Source organism: Phaethon aethereus (genome assembly GCF_964289735.1).
Source record: "Phaethon aethereus genome assembly, chromosome: 14".
NCBI lineage: Eukaryota > Metazoa > Chordata > Aves > Phaethontiformes > Phaethontidae > Phaethon > Phaethon aethereus.
In genome coordinates, this window is record NC_138590.1 from 17975534 (window position 1) to 18002664 (window position 27131).

At 37.6% G+C, this 27131-nt stretch overlaps 1 protein-coding gene across 1 annotated transcript; it reads right to left on the minus strand.

Annotated features, from left to right (window-relative positions):
* Nucleotides 1-1788: 1788 nt before the first annotated feature.
* DDX46 (DEAD-box helicase 46) lies at nt 1789-25700 on the minus strand (the record flags this gene model as incomplete). Its single annotated transcript, XM_082005949.1, has 23 exons — nt 1789-2916; nt 3688-3761; nt 4426-4570; nt 6680-6898; nt 7488-7685; nt 8334-8483; nt 9130-9267; nt 9829-10022; nt 10941-11103; nt 11465-11629; nt 12368-12450; nt 14269-14347; nt 15181-15302; nt 15739-15914; nt 16267-16387; nt 16756-16921; nt 18597-18710; nt 18996-19147; nt 19436-19601; nt 20533-20650; nt 22515-22655; nt 22930-23118; nt 25684-25700. 23 exons carry the CDS (start codon nt 25698-25700, stop codon nt 2869-2871), a joined length of 3138 nt encoding a protein of 1045 aa, XP_081862075.1. The 3' UTR covers nt 1789-2868.
* Between the last annotated feature and the right edge of the window lie 1431 nt (nt 25701-27131).

Sequence of the window (27131 nt, forward strand, 5' to 3'; positions counted from 1 at the left end):
TATTAACCCTTCACAACATGGTGACAAATATTGCTGCTTGAATCATTGGTGTGTGCCTGCACCGAGAACAAGGGAGCCAGCAGGACTGTGATCCAAGAATCTTGCTCGCTCCTTCCCCTAACCTCTGACGCAGACCTACTGGGGCCAGGACCTCAGGCTGTGGTGGAGGCTGCCACAGAAAACAGTGGCATAGGGCTCCCCTTCTCTGCCTCCAGCCACTCCCCGTGTTCACCATCTCTTCCAGATTCACAGACCTTCACCTACACAGCAGTTCTCTTCTACTTCACTGCCACCTAAAAAGTGCCGGTGTCCTGTTCCTTGAGAACAGCAACACTCACAGTAAGGCGTGATTCTCTGGGGAACACCAGCAAAAACTCATTCATGATCCAGTTATCAAATACCTGTATCACTTACCGACCCAAAATGCCACTGTTTACTCAAGAACTGAAAGCATAAGGCAACCTAGAAAGCTGGCGGCGTATCACCTAGGGCAGATAACAGAACAAGCTCTGCTTATGTGTATTAAAAAAAAAATTAAAAATAAATACAGCATCCCTGTGCTTTGCCAACAACTGCTGACAGGAATCTGTGCAGGGAAGATTCCCTGGAATGCAGCCAAACTGTGGTGTTTATAAAGAACTTGTCTGTATCCATGGTCACACTTGGCAAGAACTAAATAAAACATTTCTCATTACTTAATTGTGTCTTCTCCCAACTTTTATTCTCACCTTGTTTCTACTTTTTTTCCTTGTGTATTTGTTAATTTGAGGATTTCTTCTCCTCTCCCTTATATGCATTTCATAAGCACTAGTTAACTGTACACATCACCCTACTCCAAAAAGTACCAGGTTAACTGTCATAGGAAAAAAACCCAGAAGCAATATAAATGCAGAAAACAGATGAGCTATTTAGAAAGACAGTTTCTGAAAAATATACATCGAAATTATTTTTATTTTTGCTGGAATTTAAAAAACATAGGAATATTGACATTGCATTTAAAAACCCCAGGAAGTTAAAGATTATACAGTGTTGCATCTCCGAAATCCAACAGTGCAAAGCTGGAAATCACAAAAATGCATCCAACATGCCTTTTTTAGGAGATACCAACATATATATGAACATTTTGAAACAAGATCTTTAAAGAAGTGTCAGACTGTCCAAACTTGAAAGTGCTCTGCATTAAATACATCAAAATCTGTTCCTTTTCGGGAGGGGGACACACACACGACACACACTGTCAAAAGTCAGACAATTCAACAAATAAGCTGTATGAAACATATCAAAACCCAGTTCTTAACAGAAGGAAACCTGATGATGTTTAAAGGGAGCCATAGGGCTTTAGTTTTGACATTTCTGCTTTAAATTTTGAGAAGTATTATTGTGTGTGCTGCTTCTCTTTGTTCTAGTCAAAGTATTAATATTGGCAAGTATTGGGTGTTCTTACCTAAATGTATGCTGTTATGTTCCTTTCCTGTATTGCAAATAAGGAACACTGACATTAGAGTAACAGACAGTTGTATGCAAACAGAAAGAGTCATTTAAATTACCTGAAGCTGGGAAATAGAAGTTGTGAATTTATACAGCCATGATGCAGGTTGTATGATTTGTCTTCACGAGGGTTAAAGGAATATATACACAGCTGTTTTAAAATGGCACATTTCTCCTCAATGTGTCAGGTAAGAAAAGCTTTCTACAAAAGTTCTTTTGAAAGTCATCATCTTCAAAGTCTTGCAGCTGCTAGAATGAGACGATTCAAATTGCTACCACTTAGGCTCCAGGTAAGTAGAAAGGAAAGTTAAATGCTGAAGAGTAGTACGTGTCCACCATGAATACTAATGGTTATGGGGATGAGACCTCAAAAAGAAAGGTCTTGCCTGTCCCAGCAGCTTATTGACTGCAATGATAGTATTTGTGGAATTCACTCATAAATATCATTATTCATTTTTAATTAAAGCCATGTCCTAACAATAATAAAGATGACAATCCTGGGGGGAAAAAAAATCACATTAAATGTATACATAAGAACACTATAAAAAAGTGACAAAGTCATACTTCATTATAAAAGAGGTTTCTCTCTTTTTCTGAGAATTTCTTTTTAAACTAAACAGGCTTTCATTCTTATGTCAGAGAATGAGGAAAAAAAATCAACTCCTAAAAATCTGATGTTTAGAAAAAACCCAGGAAAACTGTTTTCATACTACAAAACATTTCACTTTACAAAAACCCTCAAACATTATTCTATTACCTGGATGACAAAGACAAAATGGGATGCGAAAAGGATAAGAAGATCTTAAAACTAGACCTCAGGTATTTCTGGATAAAATTCTCTACTCTGATCACTGCAAGACTCTCTGACCTTAGGCGGGGGCATTTGTACAGGGAATGAAATGTATGTGGAACCAGCCAGAGAGATGCTATGGATCAGGAGAAAATCCTGCCTTTATTTTGGTGTTTTATCATTTTTCCAGTGGAAACTGATATGGTGTGAAACATCCCCACAATATGAAGCAGGTACATTCTAACAACTTCCAACACAAATCCCAACATTGTTTAATTTACTTAACAGTATAGTCTGTCAGGAAAATTAAAGTCTATTTTATTTTATATTCTTTATGATGAAAAGTATATAAACTGCACTTTTAAATTACATCATGCTCCGCCAAAACTGGTCTGCTTTAAGACTGATAACTTTAGTGGAGAGAATTAAGATGTTTCAGCAAGTATCAATTTTCTGTTAAAAAAATGTCCGCAAGACAAAAAAAAAAAAAAAAAAAATCTTAATTTACAATAAGCAGTGTAAACAGCAAAAACAACAGAAGCCACAAAGTTTCACGCACCAGCCACTGGCAGACAGATAACCCCAAATACTCATAGAACTTTGTATCTTCCTTTGTTGGTTGGCTGGTATGAATTTTGCTGCAAATAAAGGAGAGAATAATCACAGTTAAAAGTGAAAACGGATAAATGAATTGCAATGAAACCCCACTAACAATAAATCCATATTACATGTGAATAAGCAGTTCTTTAGCAATCTCCTTCCTTTGGAAAACATTTTTATGGGGAGGTCAACAATTTTAAAAAAGAAACAAAACTATCAATAATGGCTCAGCCAGACCACTGGAATTGACTGCTGATTTGAAAGGCTGCTTAAGAGAAAAAGCCAAAGACACTGTCAAGTCTCATGTAGTATCACTGAAGGCTATTCTAGAGAAAGCCGAGGTTTCTTCAACCAGAGAACTCAAATTATGATTTCTTAAGACAATATCTTATTTGAAAACTGAGTATGTTGAGCAGAGCTGATTATTAGCTGGCTACGCTGTAAAGCTATGGCAAAACAAATCTCTCAACAGACATAAAGTATTAAAATGAGGGGAGTAATTCTCCTCCCCGCTTCCTGATGGTGCTGAAATTTGGAAATTTATTTGGACCTAAGTCTTCAAGGGGACTTCAGTCAAAAAGCTCTGTTAACGTGTTATCTCCATCTGCTGGCTGGATAATAGTCGTATGTCTGGCTGATTAAACACAGTAATATATTTTCTAGGCTGTTCAATGAAACTGTTTTTGAGATCTATAGGCTCCACTCCCTGATATTAATAAAAATGTATGCAGTGTCAACAGCTGAAGAAATCAATCTCATAAAGCATAAATTAAGGCACTTTCTCTCTGCATTCTGGATATTTCACTCACCAATCTGATGAGCTCCTCTTTTATAAGTCGTGTGATTTCTGCCTTTGCTTTCTGTACAGCCAGTTCATTGGCACCTGAAGATAGAAAAACATTACCATCTTAAACACCTTCTGTATGTGACGCCTGCATAATAGACACTGCTGGCTATTTTCAGAAACACTGTAGAACTTGCTGAATATCCTCAACTATTTGCTGAAGAACACTCCAGCATTGTACAGATTACCACAGCTAGACTGTGTTCCGTTTTAAGGAAGATAAATTACACTATTAAGAAATACCTAGGGTTAGAGGTTTCTTTGCAAAAAACTCTACTCAACCATCATGAGGTTTGCAAAGTTATTGTTGTAGTAGTTGCTGTAATTTCTTATACCTTTAACAGCCCAAACCCACATAATTCCATTTTCTTCCGTATTTCTCACTAGCACAGACATCTTTGTGCTCATTCTGATTTTTTTTTCCCTCTTTTCTTTCCCTCTCCACCAAACTGATTCCATACATGTTTGCTGTTGTTCTGTGGCAGGTCGGTCTTTTCAGGAGAAGCATCTCTGTAATCCTCATGGATCATTTGACAAAGTGTATTAAGACAAACAAGTGTTTCTTTAGTAATTATCTTAATTTGCAAAGTAACTACAGGGTGTCTAACTGAGCGTCCAGACACTATGACTATAGAGATTCCATGTCTAATTAAAAAACTAGAGTCGAAAGTTTCACTGGAACATTTGTAAGAAGAACACGTACTTTCTATAGCCAAATAAATCTTTCGTTCTCCTTCCTTGGGTTCTTTGCCTGGAGGGAAATAAGTTCCTCTGATTGTAATAGCAGCTTCAGAATATTCACTGATTCTCTGTAGCGCTTCTTTGGAGGTAACTTTCCATCTGGCAGTCTGCAAGGTAAAGGATAAGGAGAAATAAGGACAAAGGCATCACACAAAATGGCACTCCAAAGGTTAGTTGACATTTTAGACAAAAAGAACACTGCACTGCAAAAATCAGTCATGGCATTCTACTTCAAAGATGTAGATTGAAATTTTAGCCAGTTATTTTTACGCTAGTATATTTAAAAAATAATCTGCCTGTTGTGTCAGCAAGATAAAGTTACAAAAGGAGGAGAAAAGAGAATGGATGCATAGTACTACTGAAGAAAGAACTCTAAAGACCTTCCATTTTGCTACACCGAAAGTTTAAAACTTGTAATCTTTTCTTGTGATTTCCTGAAGCAGCACTCAAGTATATTATTTAGCAGAATAGACTTCCAGGGCAAACATATACCGTTAATGGCTGCAAGCACTTCCCTTTAACAAAATAAATGCTATTTATTTCTACACAGTTCATTGATTAAAGACAAAAATAAGTAAACCTTAAAATCTCCATAAATAAAGCCAAACGAATAAACATTGCCCGTTGTTTTCCAGAACCCTGTAACAATTGTCCCAAATCTCTACAATAACCTCAAAAAGACTTCATTATGATAAACACATCCCATTAATTTAGACAACGAAATTACTAGAAAGTATCTGGTAGATTGTTGTGTTACTTGTAGATTGAGACAATTTTTTTGTCATGGTGAGCTCTGGCATTCAAAGTTAGAGGACTTAGGACAAGACTCGAGAAGCTCTCACTGCTGTGGCTTGAAGGCAAACTTATTTCTTACAGGAAGAATGATCCCCTCCAGTCCCTGTTGGGTTTCTCAGTTCTGGTACGCTGAGCAAAGACGCCATGTATCCTACCTTAAACCACTGCTTTTCCAGAAGCTAACTTTGGAAGACAGCTTCGAACAGCAAGTTGTATGTCTCTGGATCAAAACTTTGCCTGTTACATATTCTTTCTACAAGAGGTACAGTATCGGCATTAATCTGACTCTCAGATATGACTGCACCCATAATCAGGAAGGCTACCCTATGCATATCACAGAATCACAGAATAGTTAAGGTTGGAAAAGACCTTTAAGATCATCAAGTCCAACCATTACATGTGGTGGTGTTGTGTGGTTGTGTAGTACTTACAGAGTCACCTGTCATTCTTGCTTTAGGTGATCATTTTATCTTACTTTATCTCTGCCATCTCAGATCTGCACTGTGTTCAGTATTATACATGTGTACAGTACAAGATGAGTCCCTCTCCCTTATAGAGATTTTCTAGGGACATAATGAGCAGTGATGATTCTCACTGAAGAACTGCTATATATGCATCAGTGTTTCAGAGAAGATATTACAAAATATTGAAGAACAAAAAGAAGATCAGAAGAGAGCTATTTTTTCTAGTGCAGCTCTACAAAAAAAATCTAAAGATCTACAATTTATTTATTTGCAGACACACGCACGCAGACAACAGAACAGTTACTTTTCTAGCCATTATGACCAGGCAATGCTTTGCACCTAGCAAGTGTATCCTTAAAGGGTTAGAAGGAGCCTTAGCAAAATTATAAAATCTAGAACATGTTCTATGAGTGAGAAACTGCTTAGGATAAGAAGTAAGAGGATTTCTGAGAAGGAAGGGAAACAAACTAATAACACAACAACTTGATAAAATAAGGCAAACCTGCGCAGAACCTCAAAGATAAATACAAGGAATTTGTGCTTGATACTGTGGAACAGAAATCTTTAAAATGAGGTACACTAGAGCAGCAATATTCTGAATGGCAAAAATACTCAATAAAAAAAGCAGAGAGCAGTGTAAGTCTTAGTAGTATGGCCTTTGAAATAAAATGCTGGACAGTGTCAAAGATTTGGATATGAGTGAAGTCAGTGGCAGAGACTGAAAACATTTTTGTATGGTAAGGAATACTTGTTTTTCTGATATTCTCTGGAATGTGTCCAAAGCACTGTGTATCTATAAGCTGAGAAGTAATCACAGATAATATCGTAATTTCAATTAGGTATGATAAGAAATATAGACAAAATATTTTATTGGTATAATCATAGTCTGAACATTTGAAGATAGCCTTTGTTAAATAATGATCATTTACACGTGGTTATAGCAAAATGGTTACTTGCCTGTGGGAAGTCATTGATCTCTAATTCTTCTTCATATCTCTTAAAGGATTCATTTTGTCCTCCATCCTGTTTCTCTTCCTCCTGCTTCTCTATGGGTACATAATTGAGCTTAGCATTGATTTTTTCAGCCAGTTGCTCTGCAATGGTCTTGGCAGATACAGTAGGAGCTTGAATTGTGCCTCCTCTCAGGATAGCATTTGTAGCCTGCTGCATCACATCCTGTAAAAAAAATAGGTCCATGTTGAGAACAAGGTAGCCGAAAGAAGTCCTATATAAACCAACAAGGGTTTCATTAAAGCTTTCTATGTAATGTAGTTGTCCACATAACAAATACATTCTCCAAACTTCTGTTTCTCTTCTTTCCTTCCTCTCAGTAACTCCCCTAACACCTGTATAGAAAAGATCTTACTGGTCTTTTGTATCTTCAGCTCAAAATACCTTTGGACATTCCCGACCACATTAACCTAAATCCAAAGGGATCATGTATCACATGCTTCAGCAGAGAAAGATGTTCTGCAACTCTGCTAGAGCTGACAAAACCTAATTGTGTAATTTTATCAGTAATGAATTAACTCTTTGCCAGGGCAGACAAAGCATTTCCAGTTCTGTATTAGATCTTATTATCATATTAGCTCAATTACAAATTCTGCAACTTATACCTGAGTGAGCCCAGCACAAACGAGCTAAATAATGCAGTATGTTATTAGTGTGCAGAAACATTAAATAAATAGCAGTCACAGCACAAAGAATTGAACAACCTTTATTAAAAAAAGAAGAAGAAAAAAAATTGCTCAGTAAAGAGCCTGACCTTAAAGTGGAAAGGGACCAATACTTGTGCCTCTGCTCCAAGATTCTTCTGGGCATTGATTCTCAAAGCCAATCTTTTAGCAATTTCCAATTTTTCTGCATTCCCAGCTGACGGTGTAGGAGCATTTGATGTTCCTGGTGCTGCCATGTCTTTTACTCTTTTCTTTGAATTGAACATGCTTTCAATTTGTTCATCAATCTAAAGAAAACAACAATTATTAGATCACTGCATTTACCGTTAGATAATCTTATCATCCTAAAGAAAACACTAAGGTGTATTGAGTTTACATACTTTTAAAGAAGTAAATCTCATATAAACATTAGAAGCTTGCCCAGAACTACAACTCAACAAAAGGAACAGATGACCCATCATTAGGAAAAACTTTCAACAGAGTGTTCACTTCCAAGGTCACAAAAAGGAGTCTAACAAATATTGAGAAAGGAATCTAATAAGGATTCAGAAATAGAAAAGCCTACTGATGAATTTCTTTAAAACACTGCAAGTAAAAGAATGTTTCTAATTGAGGGCAATCGTTCTATTTCACTTAGGAAAGATTACTATTACAAAGAAAAGAATTTCTGGGACATGTACATAACTACATATATTAAGTATAAAATACCAGTAAGACAGAAAGAGACTTTAAAAATCTTCAGAGATCTTGACCTTCATAGCTGTATATCTCTTATATCAAAGAATATGTACGGATCTACTCATAGAATTTAACTAATTAAGTCAGTAGCATAGGACATGGAGTAACAAAAATCCATGTGTTCTGCAATGTGTTATGTAACCTACTGGGGGGAAAAAACAAATATATTGGATTAAATCTTATTTTCAGGTGCTTACATCAACAGCTGTATCCTCATCATCTGAATCTTGCAAGCCAAGAGCTGCTTTTTGTAGCTTCTTTCTTTCATTAGCCAAAGCCTGTTCCGTTTCATCAAATTTAAAACCTTTGCCAGAGAATCCACTGCTTTTTTTAATCAGCTTTCCCTCCTGAAGACAAAAACGTGTATTTTTCATACTTAGAAGTTTAAAAGTCCCAACTTTGATAGTCATAAAAAAAATAAAATCATATAAATAATTTTGAAGTTAGTTATTTTAAAAAGCAAATCCTAGCATATTTAGAAAGCTCTTCAAATTTACAAACTGTATTTTACAATGAAGTATAATAAAAAAGCTATGTTAATTCAGCAGACAGAAACAATACACTATTGAAAATTTCTGTTAAATGCTTTTCAAAAGCAGTAAAAAAAACCCCTCCAGTTTTTATATCGGAAAAGCTCCAAAGTCACTCTTCTCAGCATGAGCAAGATCCTCTGACGGCGAGAGCTCTAGAAATAACAACACAAATTCTGTGAAAGAACTTCATTATCTTTTATGTGAATTTTGACAAAAGCCAAAGTGCCCCTAGGCATTTCTCTATCACATACCAGATGACAGTATTTAAATTCTCAAGAACAGTCCTGTAAATAACATTCAACATCCAATCTTTAAAACACTTATACGCTTACCTAAGCGTACATATGTGTTCTCAATGAAGTCAGCGAGATGACTCATGTGTGTATACTGTACAAGTGGACCCACGTGCATATGCGTTAAACCCAGACGAAAGCCCACTACAGAAGAAAGAATTACTTACAGCCTTCTGTTGGTCTTTGAATTCAGCCCAGAGCTTCTCCAAATCAGTAGGAATTGGATTCCCGGACAATTCCAAAGCCTTAATGATATCACCAGCATACCGTGCCTGATCTTCAGTAATGAATGTATATGCATACCCCTGGTCAAAATTAATTTAAAAGATAATAAAGAAAAAACTTTAAAGACACTTTATCTCTAAATTTACTGAAGCACCCTTGCACATATGCTGTTGTTCTGGTCAATAAGAGTAACCACAATATTCATGCATAAACTTGTTTTAGCAGGAATATACAATGAATAATATGATTTCCCAGGAAGCTGATACAGAGGCCACAGACAGCAGAACTGAAGTCCTTCAATCCTGTCATGGTTAAAAGTTTGGAAAATAAAACCTTATAAATTTAGCAGGGCACATTTCCAACAGTGAAAAACACCCAAACTTTCAGCCACAAATGAGATTTAAAAGAACATTCATACAATCAGAAGAACATGTAAGTTCCAACTTTCAGAGTGCTAAAATTCAGAATATATTTTACACACAACCACTCAAAAACTTTAGATGCACTCTAGAGGAAAACCTTCTTCCCATCAATAAAGTAAACTACTCCTTCTGTAGCTATTCCTTGGGAACAGCTTGATCAAGCAGTAAATAAGGAAGAACTTTTAGTAATAACCAAACCAGGCAACTGATTATACATACTTTATTGCCAGCTCGTCCAGTTCGGCCTGCTCGGTGAACATAATCTTCATAATGGTTAGGACAGCTATAATTGACCACCAGCATCAACTGTTTTACATCCAAGCCCCTTGCTGCTACAGATGTGGCCACTAGAAGTTTACAAATTCCATTCTTGAAATCATTAATTATGCTGTCCCTGTCGTACTGATCAATACCTGCAAGAAACCAATCAAAACAGTTAATTATAAAGCTCTGCTTTGAGCCAAAAGAATTTGTACACAGGTCAAAACACCCTCCAACTTGGAACAACCAAAAGCCTAAGCAAATAAAATTTCAATACATTCACACTTCTACAGGCAAAATACATCAGCCAGAACAATAGATCTTAGTCTGTTCTCCAGAATAACAAAACTTTTCGTTTTTCCACTACAAAAAGATCTTTTCCCATACCAAGATCCTCAAAAGTTTCTTTAATATGATTTTCTATTTGACTTCTTATATTCACTTCAGACCTCATCTGGAGGCTTTGTCTGTTCTCTAAAGACAATAGAAATCTCAGAAGAACGAGAATATTTTTCCCTCTCTCATTGTTGCACTAAATGAACAGTGGTTTTGTACTTATTGGTTACTGTATTTTTAAGAGCACTATATATAGAAAGTTTTAAAATACTCTGGGATAGACAATATTCTAAAGAGATTTCCTCCTCTTGCTACTAAACTACTTCCATTATATTACTACTTGATGGCAGAAAAGTGAAACAACAGCTGCCATTATTGTGGAATCTCAAATAAAAATATCATACAATACTCCTCCAATGGCATTTACTACTCTACAATAGCAAGTAGTTAGTAATATTCCCTGAGAGGTGTTAACTCTCAGTAACAAGCCTGTTGCACAGAGAGAATATTTGGCATCTGATGACATCTCACAGGGAAAAATAAAGAGTCATTATGGAGAACTATCATGTCTCTCTCAAATTAAGAGACAAATATCTGTCCCAATTATAAAGCAAGACCTGCCTAGGAAGAAATAATAAATGGCACTATACAGGAACTAAGTTCTCTTTATAACTACTGAATACCAACATTCTAGTTTAGAGTTGTTAATATAAATCCTTAAGATAGCAGATTACCTCCATGAAGAGACAAGCAAGGATAAGAAGCTCTCATTAAATCTTTCAACAATCCATCAGCGTGTTCTTGTTTATCTACAAATATGATAACCGATCCTTTCTCCTGATAGTGTCCCAGTAGCTCCAGTAACTTCAAAAACTTGTTCTCCTCTTCTATGACGATCTGGAACAAGACATATAAAAGCAAAATGGAAAGAGTGCAAGTTGTCTCTTAAGCCATTGAGGGTGCATAAAAATAAAAATCAGTAGCAGGAGATGACTTTTTCAGGCTGTTTCCACAGCTAGTGGCAAACTGCTGTTCAGCTTAGTGGTATATAAAACCAAATTTGAAAAAAAAAAAAAAAAAGCAATCACATTGCATTTGCAGATTATGGTGTTAGTTTATTCCAAGTTCATGTTTAGTAAGGTCAATAAACTTCTAAAAACAAAAGCTCTGTGGGTATACTGGTTTATATTCAATATTCCTGGAAATAATCTTTTGCAAGCAAATGAGAAGATAAACGAGGCAGAAGGGGGATACTCACAACATGTTGCTCCACATCAGAACAGACAACACTTCTGCCTCCAACCTGCACTTCTATAGGTTTACTTAGGATTCTCCGAGCTAATGCCTCCATAGCTCTGGGAAAAGTAGCAGAGAACATGACAGTCTGACGATCAGGCCTGACGTTGTCTACAATGCGCATAACCTGGTTCAAGAGAAAGTTCCTTGTTAATACTCAAGTGCTGTAATTGAAATTCATACACACATAGAGCTGTTGTCTTTAAAGTTAGGTGGTGTCTGCACTACACAGACTCAGAACACTTCTTTACAGATTTCCTCTTGGGACCTAGGTGTTGGCATTGGATCCAGCTGGATCCAAAACTTGCTGGATTCAAAAGGGAGTTCAGTGGCAATATGCAACCCAACAACAGCCCAGCAGATGTCTTAAGACATGCAGCAGAAACCCATGCAGGTCAAGAGATGAAATAAGGGAATTTTCCTAGTTTTGGAGGACAATACAGACTGATGACAACTGAAAGAGTCCTGGATGTACAAAGTTGCCAGCAAGTAATTTGTCACCAACATTTCCAACATCTTGTTCCTGTCTCCTGCATGACACTGCCACAAAACATCAAAGACTTTGTAAGTAATATGACACCTGCATCAAGGGATTACATAGGGCAACAACATGGCCACAAGTATCCAAAACAAGTGTGTAAAAAAAAAAAAAACAAAAAAAATAGAGAAAAATCTAAGCTATGTAAGAATTTATTGAAAACCAAGCATGTGAAGGTAATAGAAAAATTAGAGTCAGTTTAAACTGTTGTCCACATGTAGCACATCTTTTTGAACACTCATTAGCAGCGTAATACCATAGCATTGCAAAATCCTTTAAAAGTGGAAACTAACATCTTGTGGCAATATCACTCATGTCATTAATTACCTGAGGCTCAAAACCCATGTCAAACATTCTGTCTGCTTCATCAAGCACAACGTATGTGACTCTACGGAGATTTGTCACCCGACCTGTGAAAGGAGAGGAAAAAACACATGGGAAACAAAATCAAATGGAAATCTAATTTCCCTCAGGAAATATTTTTTAAAAATGTTATATAGTCTCACTATCTTCTAACAAAGACATTAATTATTTTTTTTAAAAAATTCACTAAATGTGAATTTTAATGTTCTTGTTTTAATCACATATACATTCTGGGAAAAGTGTAAGTATGTACAAGGCCCTTTATTTTGTCAAACTCTTCTCTTGCATACCATCATAGGGCCAGAAGAACCTGTAAAATTCAGAAAACTGCCCTCGCCAAAACACATCATAAAACTAAGACTGAGATGAAGCAAGGAGCCACATCAGCCATTATCTGACAGCGCCACCTAGAAAAAAACATATTAGAGATTACAGCGCATGTGTGGAAGGCAAAGTCCAGTGCTAACTGCTGCAGCCTCAGAAAAATTCCTTTTATACATATAGTCTGTAATGCTTCCTTGGAGCTAGAAATAACTATTTGAGGATAACCATACTCATTCTAGTTAACTGCTAATAATATGCACAAAACAGAGCAGGCAGTCTTTTAAAAATGAATATATAAAGATTAAAACCTACCCAGTAACACTACTAAATTTAAAATTAAGAACCACCCCAAACTCTGGGACAGCTGGAAACAAAATAAGCAAGTTGTATATCTGTGAACACTTTGAAATTATGATGGACAGGATAATTAGCTCCCTTCCCAAACAAATAGCTAAGAGACTCCCTTTCATGAGAAGGATTTAACTCGGGCATTTAAGAATCATATTCTCAAACGATATAAACATGTGAACACATTCAGTTCCAAACAACTGTGGAGTGACACTGTCAAATGCTCTCAGAATGGAACAGATTTTTCATATTTTCTACAACTATCACTCAGACTTGTGCCTATCAAATTACAGTAGAATCTGGTCCTTTCAGCTTCAACAAATTGTAGCTGAATCCTCAAATTATTTTTTGAGTGATTTAGCGCTGCATTTTTTTAAGATATAGAATTCATACTTAAGGAACAAAATAAGTATTTCTTAAAATCTACAGATCTATTTAACAACTTAACACTTTCATCCCCAAATAATAACTTTGTAAAATTACTTGGGAACAGCATTAATGTACCTACCTTTGACGATTTAAGTCTTGGAAGCCCAGTTCTATATGTCTTGAAGGTACTTTTTCCACAGAAGTTAAATAATGTCAACAGTTTAGTAGAGGTTTTGATGTGGAATAATTTAATAATAAAACTTTATCTAATAAGCATGCAATGGTTACACTAGGACAAAACCTCTTAAAGCTGCAGTGGCTCAATTTAATCAATCTGAATATTTGATGTAAGGTCAGTTCTTTTACTTTTGAACAGTTATTTAGGGAGGGCTTCTTTGCCTGTTCGTTTTTTAAAACGACAGATAAAGGCAGAGTCAGACGCTCTTAAGTGAAAGTGGAGAACTGCTGAGCTACACTAACAATAAAGGATTAATGGGCAGAGAAAATAAGCAACTGTTATATAACCTTTATCTAAATGACTTGAAGTTAAAAAATTTGGACCAGCACATTTTACGTTTAACAAAGATAAACATTCTCAGAAACTCTTCAAGAATGTAGTATTTCCTGTCCTCCCAAAAAAGTCAAACGAATATATGATTAAACCTATTATTAGTGCTATATATTCTCAATAGTTAGATAGTGCAGCCTGAAGAGATATAAGAAAATTCCATAAGACCATTTATCAAAATACATGATCTTTTGAATTTGTTAGAATTACACAACAAATATAAAAAATTCTCCATAGGAAAAGGTTTTCTACTCACCATTGTTAGCTGCTAACATGTCAATCATACGTCCAGGTGTACAAACAATAATTTCAGCACCTCTTTTGAGTTCAGCTATCTGATTTTTAAACATAGTAAACAAACTATTAGAGTGGGGTTTTTTTTTGTTTGGTTTGGTTTTGTTTTTTAAAACATATCACCTTGCAAAAAAGAAAACAACACACACTGTAATACAGCTGTTCTACTCATACGAATTGTTTATGTAAAGATTTTACTTAGCAATTTCTTTAAGTCTTTGGAAAACTTTACTTTCCAAAAGAGTAACCTCTGACAACCTAAGTTATTACCACTTTAAATAGTTATAATGGGGATATGACTTCTATACAGTTAAGGGTCTATAAGAAATGCCACATGCTGTATCAGGGACAACTGATACTAAATAAACCACGTTCTATCACAGACGGTCACAGAAATTCAAAGTCCTATTGTTTCCACAAACTGCGGGGGGGCAGGGAGAACCTTGAAATTAATCTCTAAATTACTCTAACATGTAATATTTGATAATGCATGTTTACACCAAAAGTCAACATTTTCTGGCTTTTGTTACCTTGAGGGGAACTCTCATAAAAATACAGCTTCTCAATAACTTTCAAACTATCACATCCCACTAACAGTTTAATTACTACCATGCCCAGTACATACAAAAAAGAAACAGTCTGATAATTTTAAGGACCATACTGGAGAACTTCCAAGAAGATCAGTATGTTTAAGGCTAAGTTATGTGCAAAAGTTTAAGCTTGCGCATCACTACTGTTCGTACAGAGAAAATCCATAATGAAGGCTGCAAACGTCCTGGATTTATGGGAAAGAGAAAGAAACTAAATTCACTGCAAAAGTAACATTAACTAATAAAGTTCAAGAACTATTTGACAAGGTATGTCTTTTGCCTACCTGTTCACTGATTCCTGTTCCTCCATAAACACAGACAACTCGAAGCCCAAGTGTCTTTGAGAATTTCTTACACTCCTTGGTAATCTGCAAAGCCAACTCACGAGTAGGTGTCATAATGACAGCTGAAAAGCAAAGCATTTTCATCATATATTGTAGTATAAGAGATGTCATTATTTATACAATAAAAATCACTTGTAATTATGTTTAAGGTAATTCACTTATAGGTATTTTTAAAAATGTAATTTCAAGAAAAAGAGTTAAGACAGCATGAGTGTAGGTAGAACTCTAGTCAAAGTTTCAAAATCAAAGGGTAAGGTCTCCCTTCCAGATACATGGACATGCAAGTGCTCTTGAAACAACATTAGATAGCACAGTGATCACAAACAACGTTAAACAGCATGGTGATCATTAACTAAATTTAAAAAAAGCCATTCATTAATGGACATTAGTAAGTAAGCATTGCTCCCTATAACCAAGAGAGGAACTGAAGACCTTCTAAACCGTATGCTTCAGTTTTTATTTATTTAAATAGCAATTCTGAAAATAGCAGCTTTTTACCTATGGGACCTTCTCCTTCTTCTAACGCTCGCTGATCCATAATGTGTCTGAACATGGGCAACAGAAATGCAATAGTTTTTCCGCTTCCTGTTTTAGCGATGCCAATCAAGTCACGTCCATTCATAATTGCTGGGATAGCCTGGGTTTGAATGGGAGTGGGCTTTTCATAGCCATGTCTTAAAGAAAGGGAAAAAAAGATATTTTAAGAACAAAATAGGGTTTGGCAGATGGGAATCACAGAATCATGCTGAAAAAAATTTTCATATTCACGTTTACATATACATATCAGTGCCATTCAAAAACTGCAGCATAAAAATGAGCAGCAAAAATGTGATACAAATGGCAGAAGGAACAGTTCATAGCAATAGTTCAATACTGAGCGATAAATGCTCTGATAACTGTATATGTAACATCTACAAACACGGGCATGTTGCATTCTGCAACAAAGAAAAAGTTTTTTTCATAAACATATGATAGAACACAGTGAACAAAATCAAGCATGATATAGTTCATAAAGCGCCTTCTTACTTTTTGAGGGCAGTGAGGATCTTCATGGAAATACCACACTGTACCCAGGTTTTTATTGGTTTGGGGCAGCCTTTTCCCTTGACTGTAATTCCCTCCAACTCCAGCCTGTACACATTCACCTCTGAAACAGAGTTTGCATTACAACAGAGTCAAACTTGATGTTTCCCTACTACCTTGATCAAAATATTTTTGATCTGTCCTTGAACATGAAATACTGTTTTTTATCACCATCAGAAAAACAGCTTTTAGCTTGTTACAAATAAATACAGGAGGTAGGTGGAAAGAACTCAGGTTAATTTTTCAATCAAAGCCTCATAGATAATTATATGAAGTTATCAATAACAGTGATCTAACTGATTCAGTGTTTTTCTATACCACATTGCTCCAAATGCTCTTTTTCCAAAAGAATTTGTGGTTTCTTTGCACATCAAAATCCATCACTCTTTTCTTTAATAGTACCCAAGGTATTCTGGTTGTATTTGTCCTTACCTTCTTGAGTCATTTTTGCTAGTTCTGGTACTTCAACATAGAAGTTTTTCCTGAAAGGTTCATATTCTATCTTTCCGTGATCCACTGGTTCTAGCAGCTTTCTCTGCTTGGTCTGATAGCCAGTCAGAGCAGTCTGAAGATCAACTTCCTCCTCTTCTGATGAATACTGTAGAGATCATAATTTGTGTGTAAATTAGTACAAAGTAATTAATTAGTTCATTATTTTTCATTTTTCATTATTTAATTCATCACTAATTAGTATGAACTAGGCCTTCTGAGAGGCTCTGGTTTTTCATTTATTAAGGAACTTTACTCAGAAGCAACAGTTACTCTTTACCCCATTAGACCAGATACTGAAAATCTGCTCTCAGTTTAAGAGTCCTAATTGTTCTTTCACCTATTTCTTTCAATGTTTCTCCCAAACCTTAACTTTCACTGTGTCCCATATCACTTCCATGGCTTTATGAACACTAACTACCAGACTTGTCTTTCAGAATCACTGCCATATAATAGAAATAGTAAGAGGAAAATACTAAGAAAAAAAACCCAGACAGCACACCACTGATTTGTGTCCCACTGCAGTCACAATTCCGAGAGATGCACCCAAGTCAGCTTTAAACTAGTTGAGTACTACTAACACTGGAACTGCAGTGATACAGAGCTTAGATGAGCTACAGCGCTAGCAGGGTATCTAGACTACGACTTGGGCAAGGCTGTCTCTCCAAGACCTCTCCGACAGCAACACACCCATACCCTTAAAAACTATTCTGGCCTACGCCACCACACACAACCACATTAAGTATTCAATATTCCTATTCTCCTGAAAGCGTTTTACGAAAGCAGTTTAGACACAGAGGAGTAATTCTGAGAAGTCCAGGTCCAACCACTGAGCAAGATGGCTCTACGACAATCCCAGAGCACTGTTCTGTTCAAATTCAATACTTGTCCTGACCTGCCACTGCTCAACATGCAAAAAACTGCATACTGTAAAGACTACAGGGAGATCTACCAGTTCATTGAACCCACATCCAGACAGGGCAGCTGACATTTATCTGCTTGTACCACCTCCTTCTACTAAAACACATTTGTTGTTTACAGCCAGTGTAAAAGAAAATGTTTATAAATTTTGTTTAGCTGTCTGCTAAACATGACTTGGCATAGCATTTTGTAGCCCTAGCCAGAACCAAACTCCTTTCTACTGTTTCCTAAACTGTAAAATGAGAACATCTACCTCTCATTTGTGCTGAAAGAGCTGTCCCATAATGACTTATGAAGTGTTTTGAAATCTGTAACTTACAGATGTTTTGGAAATTAATATATTTATACTTATAAAGAAATTCAGCAGACATGTTAACACACAAACCCCATTTTTTTCACATTAGATACCTGTGACTGACTGCAGACTGAGCAGCTGCATGCATAAACACTCTATACTAGCTCATGGGTCCTTCGCACACAGGATCACCAGGATTGCCTGCCCAATTGCAGTAACGTGAACACATGAACTGAACACATGCTACAAGTGACATATACCAGCCCAGTCACATTACAGAACAATTACAAAGCCAAACGACCTGATGCACTCATTCAGTTCTCATCTGTCTAACACTGCGTCTGAACAATAAAGCTGCGATGGAGATTTCTGAAAAAAATAGTACAAGTAATAAGAAAATATGTAAGATCAAAAAATCTTGTGACCATAGTTCTGCAAATAAAATAACTAAATGTTTATTTCGTAGGAAACGGAAAAATCCAAAAATCCCGAGACTATCCTCATTCTCATGTCTCTTATAAGAGGCGTGTTGCCTTTTCATAGTAGAAATACAAGACACTTCCGTTACCTCCATTGCATCTTGGTCATTCTCCATGAGCTCCCCTTTCTTCTTTTCTGACTCTGCAGCTGCCTTTTTGGTTGTCACCACAGTTACTACTTTGGTAACAGTTGGTCCAGATTTCTACAAAAACAGTTAAGAAAAATTATTGCGCTATCATATAAAACAATAAACATACTGTATAAAATATATAGCATATTTGTACTTCTGAATGCATTATGCTGGGGTTTTTCAACTTCCTTCAGTGAAATTTTATCAGAATAATGCTAAGGCAAAGAGGCATTAAGTGCATCTAACTTACTTCTTGCTTTCTTGCACTTTCCTCCCTTTTTTTGGCCAAAGCCGTTCTGATATTAAAACACAAAGCTATCTCAAAAGACAAAGATAAATCTTAGTAAGTGATTTTACCTTTTCACCCCCACCTCCACCTTTCACACTTCTCATATTGAACTTCTTGACCTCTTCCTTTACTTCTTCCATATAAGCATCCAAAGGATCTAACTCTTCATCTTCGACCTCGCTGCCCTCTTTTTCTCCTTCTGCAGTCTCCTCTTCATCATCTAATATAAGCAAGAAAGATGGGCATAAAACAGGCAGGGAAAGAGAAAAGTGTTCATGTGTATTAAATTAGTCTACCCAAATAATTATAGTCCAGTTATCATTCTTCCTTATTCAAATCTCTCCAGTTTGTTAATCTCAATTGTATCTTAAACCCTTTGAAGCCATGACCATATTTAGGCTTTGTTATTTTATAGTTCACATTCTGAAAAGTAATTAAATGCTTTAAAGATAATATATATTACTAAAACCAAAAGTATTTTAACTGTTATAAATAAAAAGTTAAATACCATCATCATCTTCTAAACTCCATTTTTTCCCCTGTTTCATCTCTTCAATTTCTTTCTTCAGTTCTCCTATGTTTTCCATAGCCTTCTTGCGTTGTTCTTCCCTCCATTTCTCCACTCTTTCTTTTCGTTTTCTCATTTCTTCTTCTAGTTTGTTCTGATCAAAATTCTATGATAAAAACAACCAAATAATGAAAATGAATGGCCAGTGACTTCAGCCTATGCTTTTTCAGGCAAAATCAATTGTGAAACAAATGTAACTTTTGTGCGAGCATGCAGTATAGGACTGGACATCCACATACTTATCACAACAGAAGTAAATGCTAACATAAACTATAATATTTTCTAAGTAAAAAATGCAGTTAACTATTTTTCATTATAGTAGCTGCTATATAATTTTTAAGATAATACTGAATTAAACAATATCCCTTGATGAACTCAGCTTTTGATTATTTACAAGAAAAAAAATATTGTAATTCATACCAGTGAGTTTCAACTCATTTTAGCCATTGATCCATAAAAGACTAAAGAATTATCATGCTATCCTCCACTTCCAAAAGTCCTTCTAGTACAAAAAAATGTGATTGGTTTATGCCTGGGGGAGCCCTCCCTGACAGTGCAGCTGCTATTAACAAAGGAGGGTTAGTAACAATGGGCTAGTTTACAAGAGTTAGCTAAAACCACTAGTTTGGGAATAATTCACCTAGGTGTATCTTTTCATATCATGGAACAAGGCAAAGTGAGCCTCCCTCTCCCTTTGTTCTTTGATTCCTGCTTGGGCCCCGAGGCCAAAAAAAAATTTCAGCTCCTCTGCTGACACCAAATATGTGAAAAATGAGAGATCCTTCACACTTGTCTGTGGTTTGCAGTCTAAGCAGTTTGAAATCTTGAACTGAGAAGAACGTTTCTCATGCCAAGAACTGGAAGCATATACCATGACAGGAGTCTGTGTTACTGAAGAGAATACTCCCACATTCAGTGAGGATTTTGTCCAGCTCTAAGAACAGGCTTTTTCTTTTGTTAATGTAGTAATCTATGGCTAACTTAATTCTTGGTTTAAATTCTATCTTTTTTAATTTATAAGTGTTAAAAGCTTCTACCTCAGTGGCCACGGTATTTGTGGTAGCATCTTTATCCTTCTCTTCTTCTTTGTCGTCTTTGTCTTTTTTCTTTTCTTTGGAAACTTCCACACCTTCTGTCCTTTCTTTAGATCGTGATCTGAAAGATAAGATCAAAGGTTTCTTAGAACATTACAGCTTTTCTCAGGGGGAGGATACACATGTGCTGGATAAAACAAAATTATGAACATCCTGTACAGGTTTATGTCTTCAAATACCTTACAAAGCACACTGTCTCCCAGAGAATCTCTCCATTTCATGGACATATTCCCTTTAACTACCAGAAATGTAGAATCTATTGCAATCCACCGATTTGTATGCTTTGATTCTGTTCTTTTCATTTCTTTACAGGGGGAAGTTGCAGGCTTCATTTCCAGAACACTTACAATTGATACTCTAGTGGTTCTGCAGTTTATTTTCCACCTCCTTGAAGGCAGCAGTTAGAAAAGAGATACTAAAAATTGCCTGTTTGCTGAATTTCTACAGAAAGGTAAAGTGATCTAGCATCTTGCCATGGAAGTTTGAACTTCCCCCTGAGCATACCGTACTGGCTGAAAGACATAAAAACATCTCTCCCTCGGAAAAGCTACTTATGTAACTCAAACATAATGTGCAGACTTGCATTTAATGCAAAACCCTTTTATCACAGATTTTATTATCCTTACTCCTTCCAATTAAAAAAAAAAAGATGCATCTAAACCAAACATGTGCTAACTCATGATAATAAATGTAAAATTCACTTTAGCCAATTAAATCTCATTAAACCTTTTTCATTGGGCTATTCTAATACAAACCATACACTTATTCCAAAAGACTGTCATTCCAGCTTCTCACAGTTGTCATCAACCTGCTAATTCTTTATACAAACTGCTGTTACAACTTACAGATTTCCCGCTCATTTTACAGTATAGATTATACAGGATTATATGCTGTTTGTAATTATATCTGAAAATTCCATTTAAATGTATTTGAAAGAACATGACCTGTTGTAATTTTTTACATATTTCTAAAGTCAACATCTAAAGAGGTGAAGCTTGAACTCTTTTACTAAGTCTCTTTACTAGACAGTTTGTTTAATTGTAAACCCCTAAGACTAGTATTTGTCAAATCTATACTGACTGCAGCACTAAACACACCCACAGAACTCAACAAACAGCAGATGAACAGGTGGTGGCTTTACCAAAGCAGACTTCTTGAGCTTCTCTGAAGTGTTACACTACATACTTTATTTTTCTGCACAAATATAATTTAAAAAGCAGGCTCCAAACTTTATTGGCTTACGTTCTAAAGAACACCTTTTGTGTGAAGAATGCATGAAACATTTAGCTCAGGTACAATCAGTGGCACTTATAACAGTTCACAAGTTCCTGTTACAGATGTCACCACGATGCCTGCGCTGCCACCCTCCTCGCATTTTTTAAAAGCCCTGTACGTTTCCAAAGAAATAAAGTGCTTTATCCGAGAAAGAAAATGATACAGTGCATTACTGAGAACACTGCACTGGAGCAAATCTGGTAACCAAAACTTACTTAACTCTCCAGTGATCTACAGGTCTAAAGAAAGTTATACTTCAATGTAATGCCTGTTCTAGAAAGCACCGGTACTTTATTAATTTGGGCATACATGCTGGGACACAAAACATTACTAACTGATGCCGGAACCTGAGTTAACAACGAAGCACTAAAAAACTTTCAGAATCAAATTCAGTCTTGACTTTAAAGTTAACTGCTTTTTCTAGCTGCCACAACTTGGATCTTTTTCTTTTATAGAAATGTTCTCACAACAAACTGTGTTAGACATATTAAGCAATGGGAAAAGATGGTAACAATACACTCACATAATATTCTCTGTGTTCTACAAACCAAAGTTTTGCATAGGTTTGCCTGACGATTCCCTCCATGCTACCGATCGTTTCACGATGTTTTGTTGCCATGACATTGACTGTAATTAGAGAACACAAATACCTGTTTTCCGTTTTCCTGTTCTTGCTTGGACTGGAGGATCGAGACCGTCTACCTCTACTTCTGCTTCTAGAGCGCCTCCTCTCTCGGCTCCGGGATCTTCTTCTCTCTCGGCTCCGTTCCCTTTCTCTACTTCTTGAACGTCTGCCACAGAACAAATTTGTATTTATTTAGCACATGATCATAGTATAATTTTAGCCTGCTACTGAGGAACAGGTTGTAAAAGGAATCCAACAATCATCAAAACAACTAAGAGCTTACAAACTCCAGCACCAGCAGCTAGAAACCATTTAATAAGCAAAAATGTTAAGCACAGTAAGATCTATCATGAACAACAGTTACTAACGACAGTGGAAGAATGTCAATATTCAGATGACAAGCATTTTTATCTACTTGGATTGGAATTGATAAGTCATACCTTTGACGCTTTCTGTCACGCGATCGAGACCTTCTCTTGTCCCTACTGCGTGACCTTTCACGTCTACGTTCTCGATCTCTACTTCTAGAGCGCCTGTCTTCTCCACGTTTTCCCCTTTTGTCAGATGGAGAACGACTTCTAGAACGGCTACCAGACCGTCCACGTGATGCAGAGCGCTTCCGATAATGCCTGCATCGTAAATTCATGAAAAAAGATGATGAGCATAACGACAATTTGCAGTTAAAGGGTATTTGTTATATTTAGGTGGACAGGCCCAAAAGAATTCTTTATCTTAATTTCTTGGACCTTTAAAACTTCTAAATATTTGTAATCATTTTGCCAAACTGATTAATAGATGTATACTCCTAACAATGCTGGAATTAGAGGGATTACTTGGTCATATTTTTGTTTTTAGAGTACTACTATAAATACATCATTAGAACACTAGAACATCAAGAACAATTTCTGGTTTAGAAACCCACTGATTTGCATTACAGATAGCTTCAAAGAGTCTTCGTCTTTTCCTATCTCAAAATTTGTCGAACAAATAAAACTGTTCTTTGTTGCTTTTCATACAATATGTAGTTTTTATCCAGGTAAGCTAGGTAAATGATATTTCTGCTCAATGGAAAAGCTGTCAAACTGCAATTAAAGAAGCATAAAACCCTGAGCGTATGTGACACAGCAACAGTCAATGCCTTTACAATGCTGACATCAAAAGAAATTCCGTAACATCATCAAACAGCGCAATAGAAGCTTTAAGAAGTTAGCAAGGTTTGAGGGGTGTGTGACAGAGACAGGAGTCTCTTCTTCTCCCCTTATTAACACTCTCTTATCCCATCCATACTATGAAAGAGAGCAGGTCTAGAATTCTCTAGGAAACTCTTCAGCTGAGCGTACAGGTCACAGAGGGGCCTTGACTGTGAGCATCTCCTCTTCCTCCAATTCCTGATTTTCAGTCACTCTGCCAGAATAATTCCCTTGTTCACCTTCCTGTGGTCCAGGACCCACAGATCTTTTCTCCCGACAGTCTAGTAGCCAGGCTTGGGAAGCAGGAAGAAGCAGAAAAGGCAAGACCTCAAGCCCCCCTCCTCCTTCTTTCCCTTCCATCATTGCCACACAGGGTTGTATTACAACAGTATCAGCACTAAAAATAATATAGTTTATTTCAGCATGTTAGTATATTTAGGTATCATTTGGAATCAGTACAGTACAGTAGCAGCATGATATTCATATTCTGCCTAGCAGCAGTATAACTGAATGCAAAGAACATCCATCAGCATTAGATAACTCTAATTTCTTTCCCATGTCTGTCACAAAATGCCATGGGATCTGATCCACACTTCCCTCCTTTCCAATATTTTCATTTTAGAAAACTAAATTTTTTTTCATAGTTTTCCTCTACAGTGTGCAATAAAGCTGAATATACGATTTCAGGTTTCAAAAGCCCTAGTCTGATAAACATTTCTTTACATCAACTCCAGCACATGCAGCCCACCCTACTCATCTCCACCCACCATTCACTCTCACCCTCTTACCATTTTTTCACTTTTACAACTTTCTGCAGGTATTAAAATCGAAAATTAATACAAGTTTAAACCCACTTTTTACATTCGTTTTAGCCCAAACACAAAAAACCCTTGTCATTATCAGAAGAGAAGCTGAACTGTGGTAAAGGGAGTCCTGCTAGCTTGAGTGTCGCAGTTTGGTGTTCAGTTCTCAGGAGATTTTGCAGCCTGACTCTCTAACGGTGTCCTGTTGGCAACAAGTACCGTGCTAACTAGTTTGAAACTAATTTAGACGTATCTATGGGAGTACCCAGCTCTTCACTGAATCACTACTTTGAACCCCAGGCAGCTGTTAAAACTTCAACTCATCTGCCTCTCTCAGCATTAATCTCAGTTATGGCTCTATGAAGCTATTACAGCATAGGGACAAGTGCATGTGGGGACTATTGTGTCACAGTTTTAGTGTTAAAATCTAACAGTTAGATTAAACTAGGAGACAGAGACATATGCCACAACAGCACTTGCAAATTATGGAGCTGGTTTAAAGCCCGATAGGTGTGAGCAGCTCCAAATCACCTGGCAGCACAGGCTGCCAGAAGCACACCAAGTACACGACCACACCACCGCCGAGTTGGTTACAGCAAGCAGTCGGGTATTTACACAAGCTACAGGAGGACAAAAGGGATGTAATCCTGCATAAATTTAACAAGTGAAAACGTCTAATCCAGGTAAAAAACTTACGCAGCTAATTATGCTATTACTATTATTTTAGAACAAGCTAGCAAAGGCCAAGTGGGCTCAGAGAGGCTCGGGGAGGTTCTGCTCATTATCCCGCGCACTCCGGACCCAACGCCACGCACCGCAACCCGTCACCGGTACCCCACGGCCCGGCGCAGAGTGCTAACGCGCTCCGGGCCCAGGCGCGCGGCCATGACCCACGCCGGCGCCTCAGCGCTCCCGGGGGAGCACCTCGGCCGCGCGGCCCGACGGGGCCCTAAAGCCCGGCCCATAACCCGAGCGGCCCAGCCCTGCCCGCAGAGCGCGATCCTCGCTCCCGCGCCGAGCCCGGCCCCGGGGCCTGCCGTAGCGGTCGGCCGCGGCCCTCAGCGTGCCCGCCGCCCAGGAAGGCCCGCCGCCGCCTTTGTTCCCCCCATGCAGCCACCCGCACCGCGCCGCCACTCGAGAGAACTGCGAGCCCCGGAGCGCGCCAGCCCGGCCGTGGCGGAGGCGTCCCCGCTGCCTTCACCTGGACTCCCGGCCCATGGCGGCGGCGGCGGCGCGGTCTCTGCGCTTAGGCGGCGGCGGCCATTCCGCGCCCCTGCGCCCGGGACGACGAGAGGCGCGGCGGGAAGCTGCTGCCCCCCGCTTCCTGCCTGCCGCCCGCCTGCGGCACCCCCTGGCGGTCGGAGGGCGCAACGCCAGAGCGGGGCCCCAAAACGGGCAGCGCCCCAAAACGGGCAGCTGCCCCGGAAAAGGCCTCAGCCCTGCCCCTGCTGCCGAGCCCAGGCGGGATTCCCGGTACAAAGTGTCCGCCGCGCACCACAACCCTCCTCCCAAGCCAGGACAAACTGCCAAGGAAGGGGGTAACAAATATACTTTTAATAGAAAATGATCAGTTTGGCAATAAACATTAAATATAATTATGTACATGAACGGAGATAAGTTAAAAACGGACTAAAAGGGATTCATTTCTTGACCAAAGGCGAAGAAGCGTCATTTAGCAGAAGCCCCTCCTGGTGCCATGCCCGTTCACCAGGCACAGGGAGGCTTCCTCCAGCCCACCACAAAGCCGTCAGACAAAAAAAGAAGTGTTTACCGGCTGAAAAGTTCAAGATTAGGTCTTGCAGCAAGATTTCTTTCACTGCTTTCACCCACTTCATCTTTCCTCACATAGCACTGAGTGAAGGTACAGCAGGTGGGTCAGCTCTTTTCTTCGTATTTAGCTGATGAGGATTAAAATTTTTATGCTGAGGATTAAAAATTCATTGCTTTTTACAGATGTTAGTACACAGTATTTTTGCAATTTATTTGTATTACATTTGGGCATATAACTGGAGAGTTAGAACACATGTAACTTTTGAGCAAACTCATTATTTACATCTCTCAACCTTAATTTAAATGACAGCTATTTCAATTTGCTGTAATTCCTGTCTAATATAAAAAAATTTCAAGCTTCTGAGTAAATACTGCTGCTAGTAGACCTAAGTCAGAATCTTTTCCAGCCCAGCCCTGGACACCTATAACATGATACTCACTGCAAAATAATCAGTAAAACCACGAAAATTGTCAAATCAAAACATAAGCTTCTTGTTTTCATGCCACAAACAAACATGTATCTAATTTAGGAGTCAGAAATGCAGTGCTAAAATTATACCAGGAAGTTTTAACAGAGAAGATTAAGCAGAAAGCAGGGCTATTTACTTTAAGGAGGCATAATCAAACACTTTTGCTCCCTAAAAAAATTTCTGCAGACAAATACTGAGATAAACAGGTGTTTCTCTATGCCAAAAAAAGGCATTGGTCTAGATTACCTGAAAGCCCAGATCCTAAACAGAAAACTACAAGTTGAAAAGAATACCAAATTTAGCTTCAACAGAAATTTTCACAGATTATCAGTGCTTAAACTGATTATTTGGAATGACACTTCCTTCCTCTCACTGTGCAAAATTTCACGAGATTGAAAACAAGAGCATT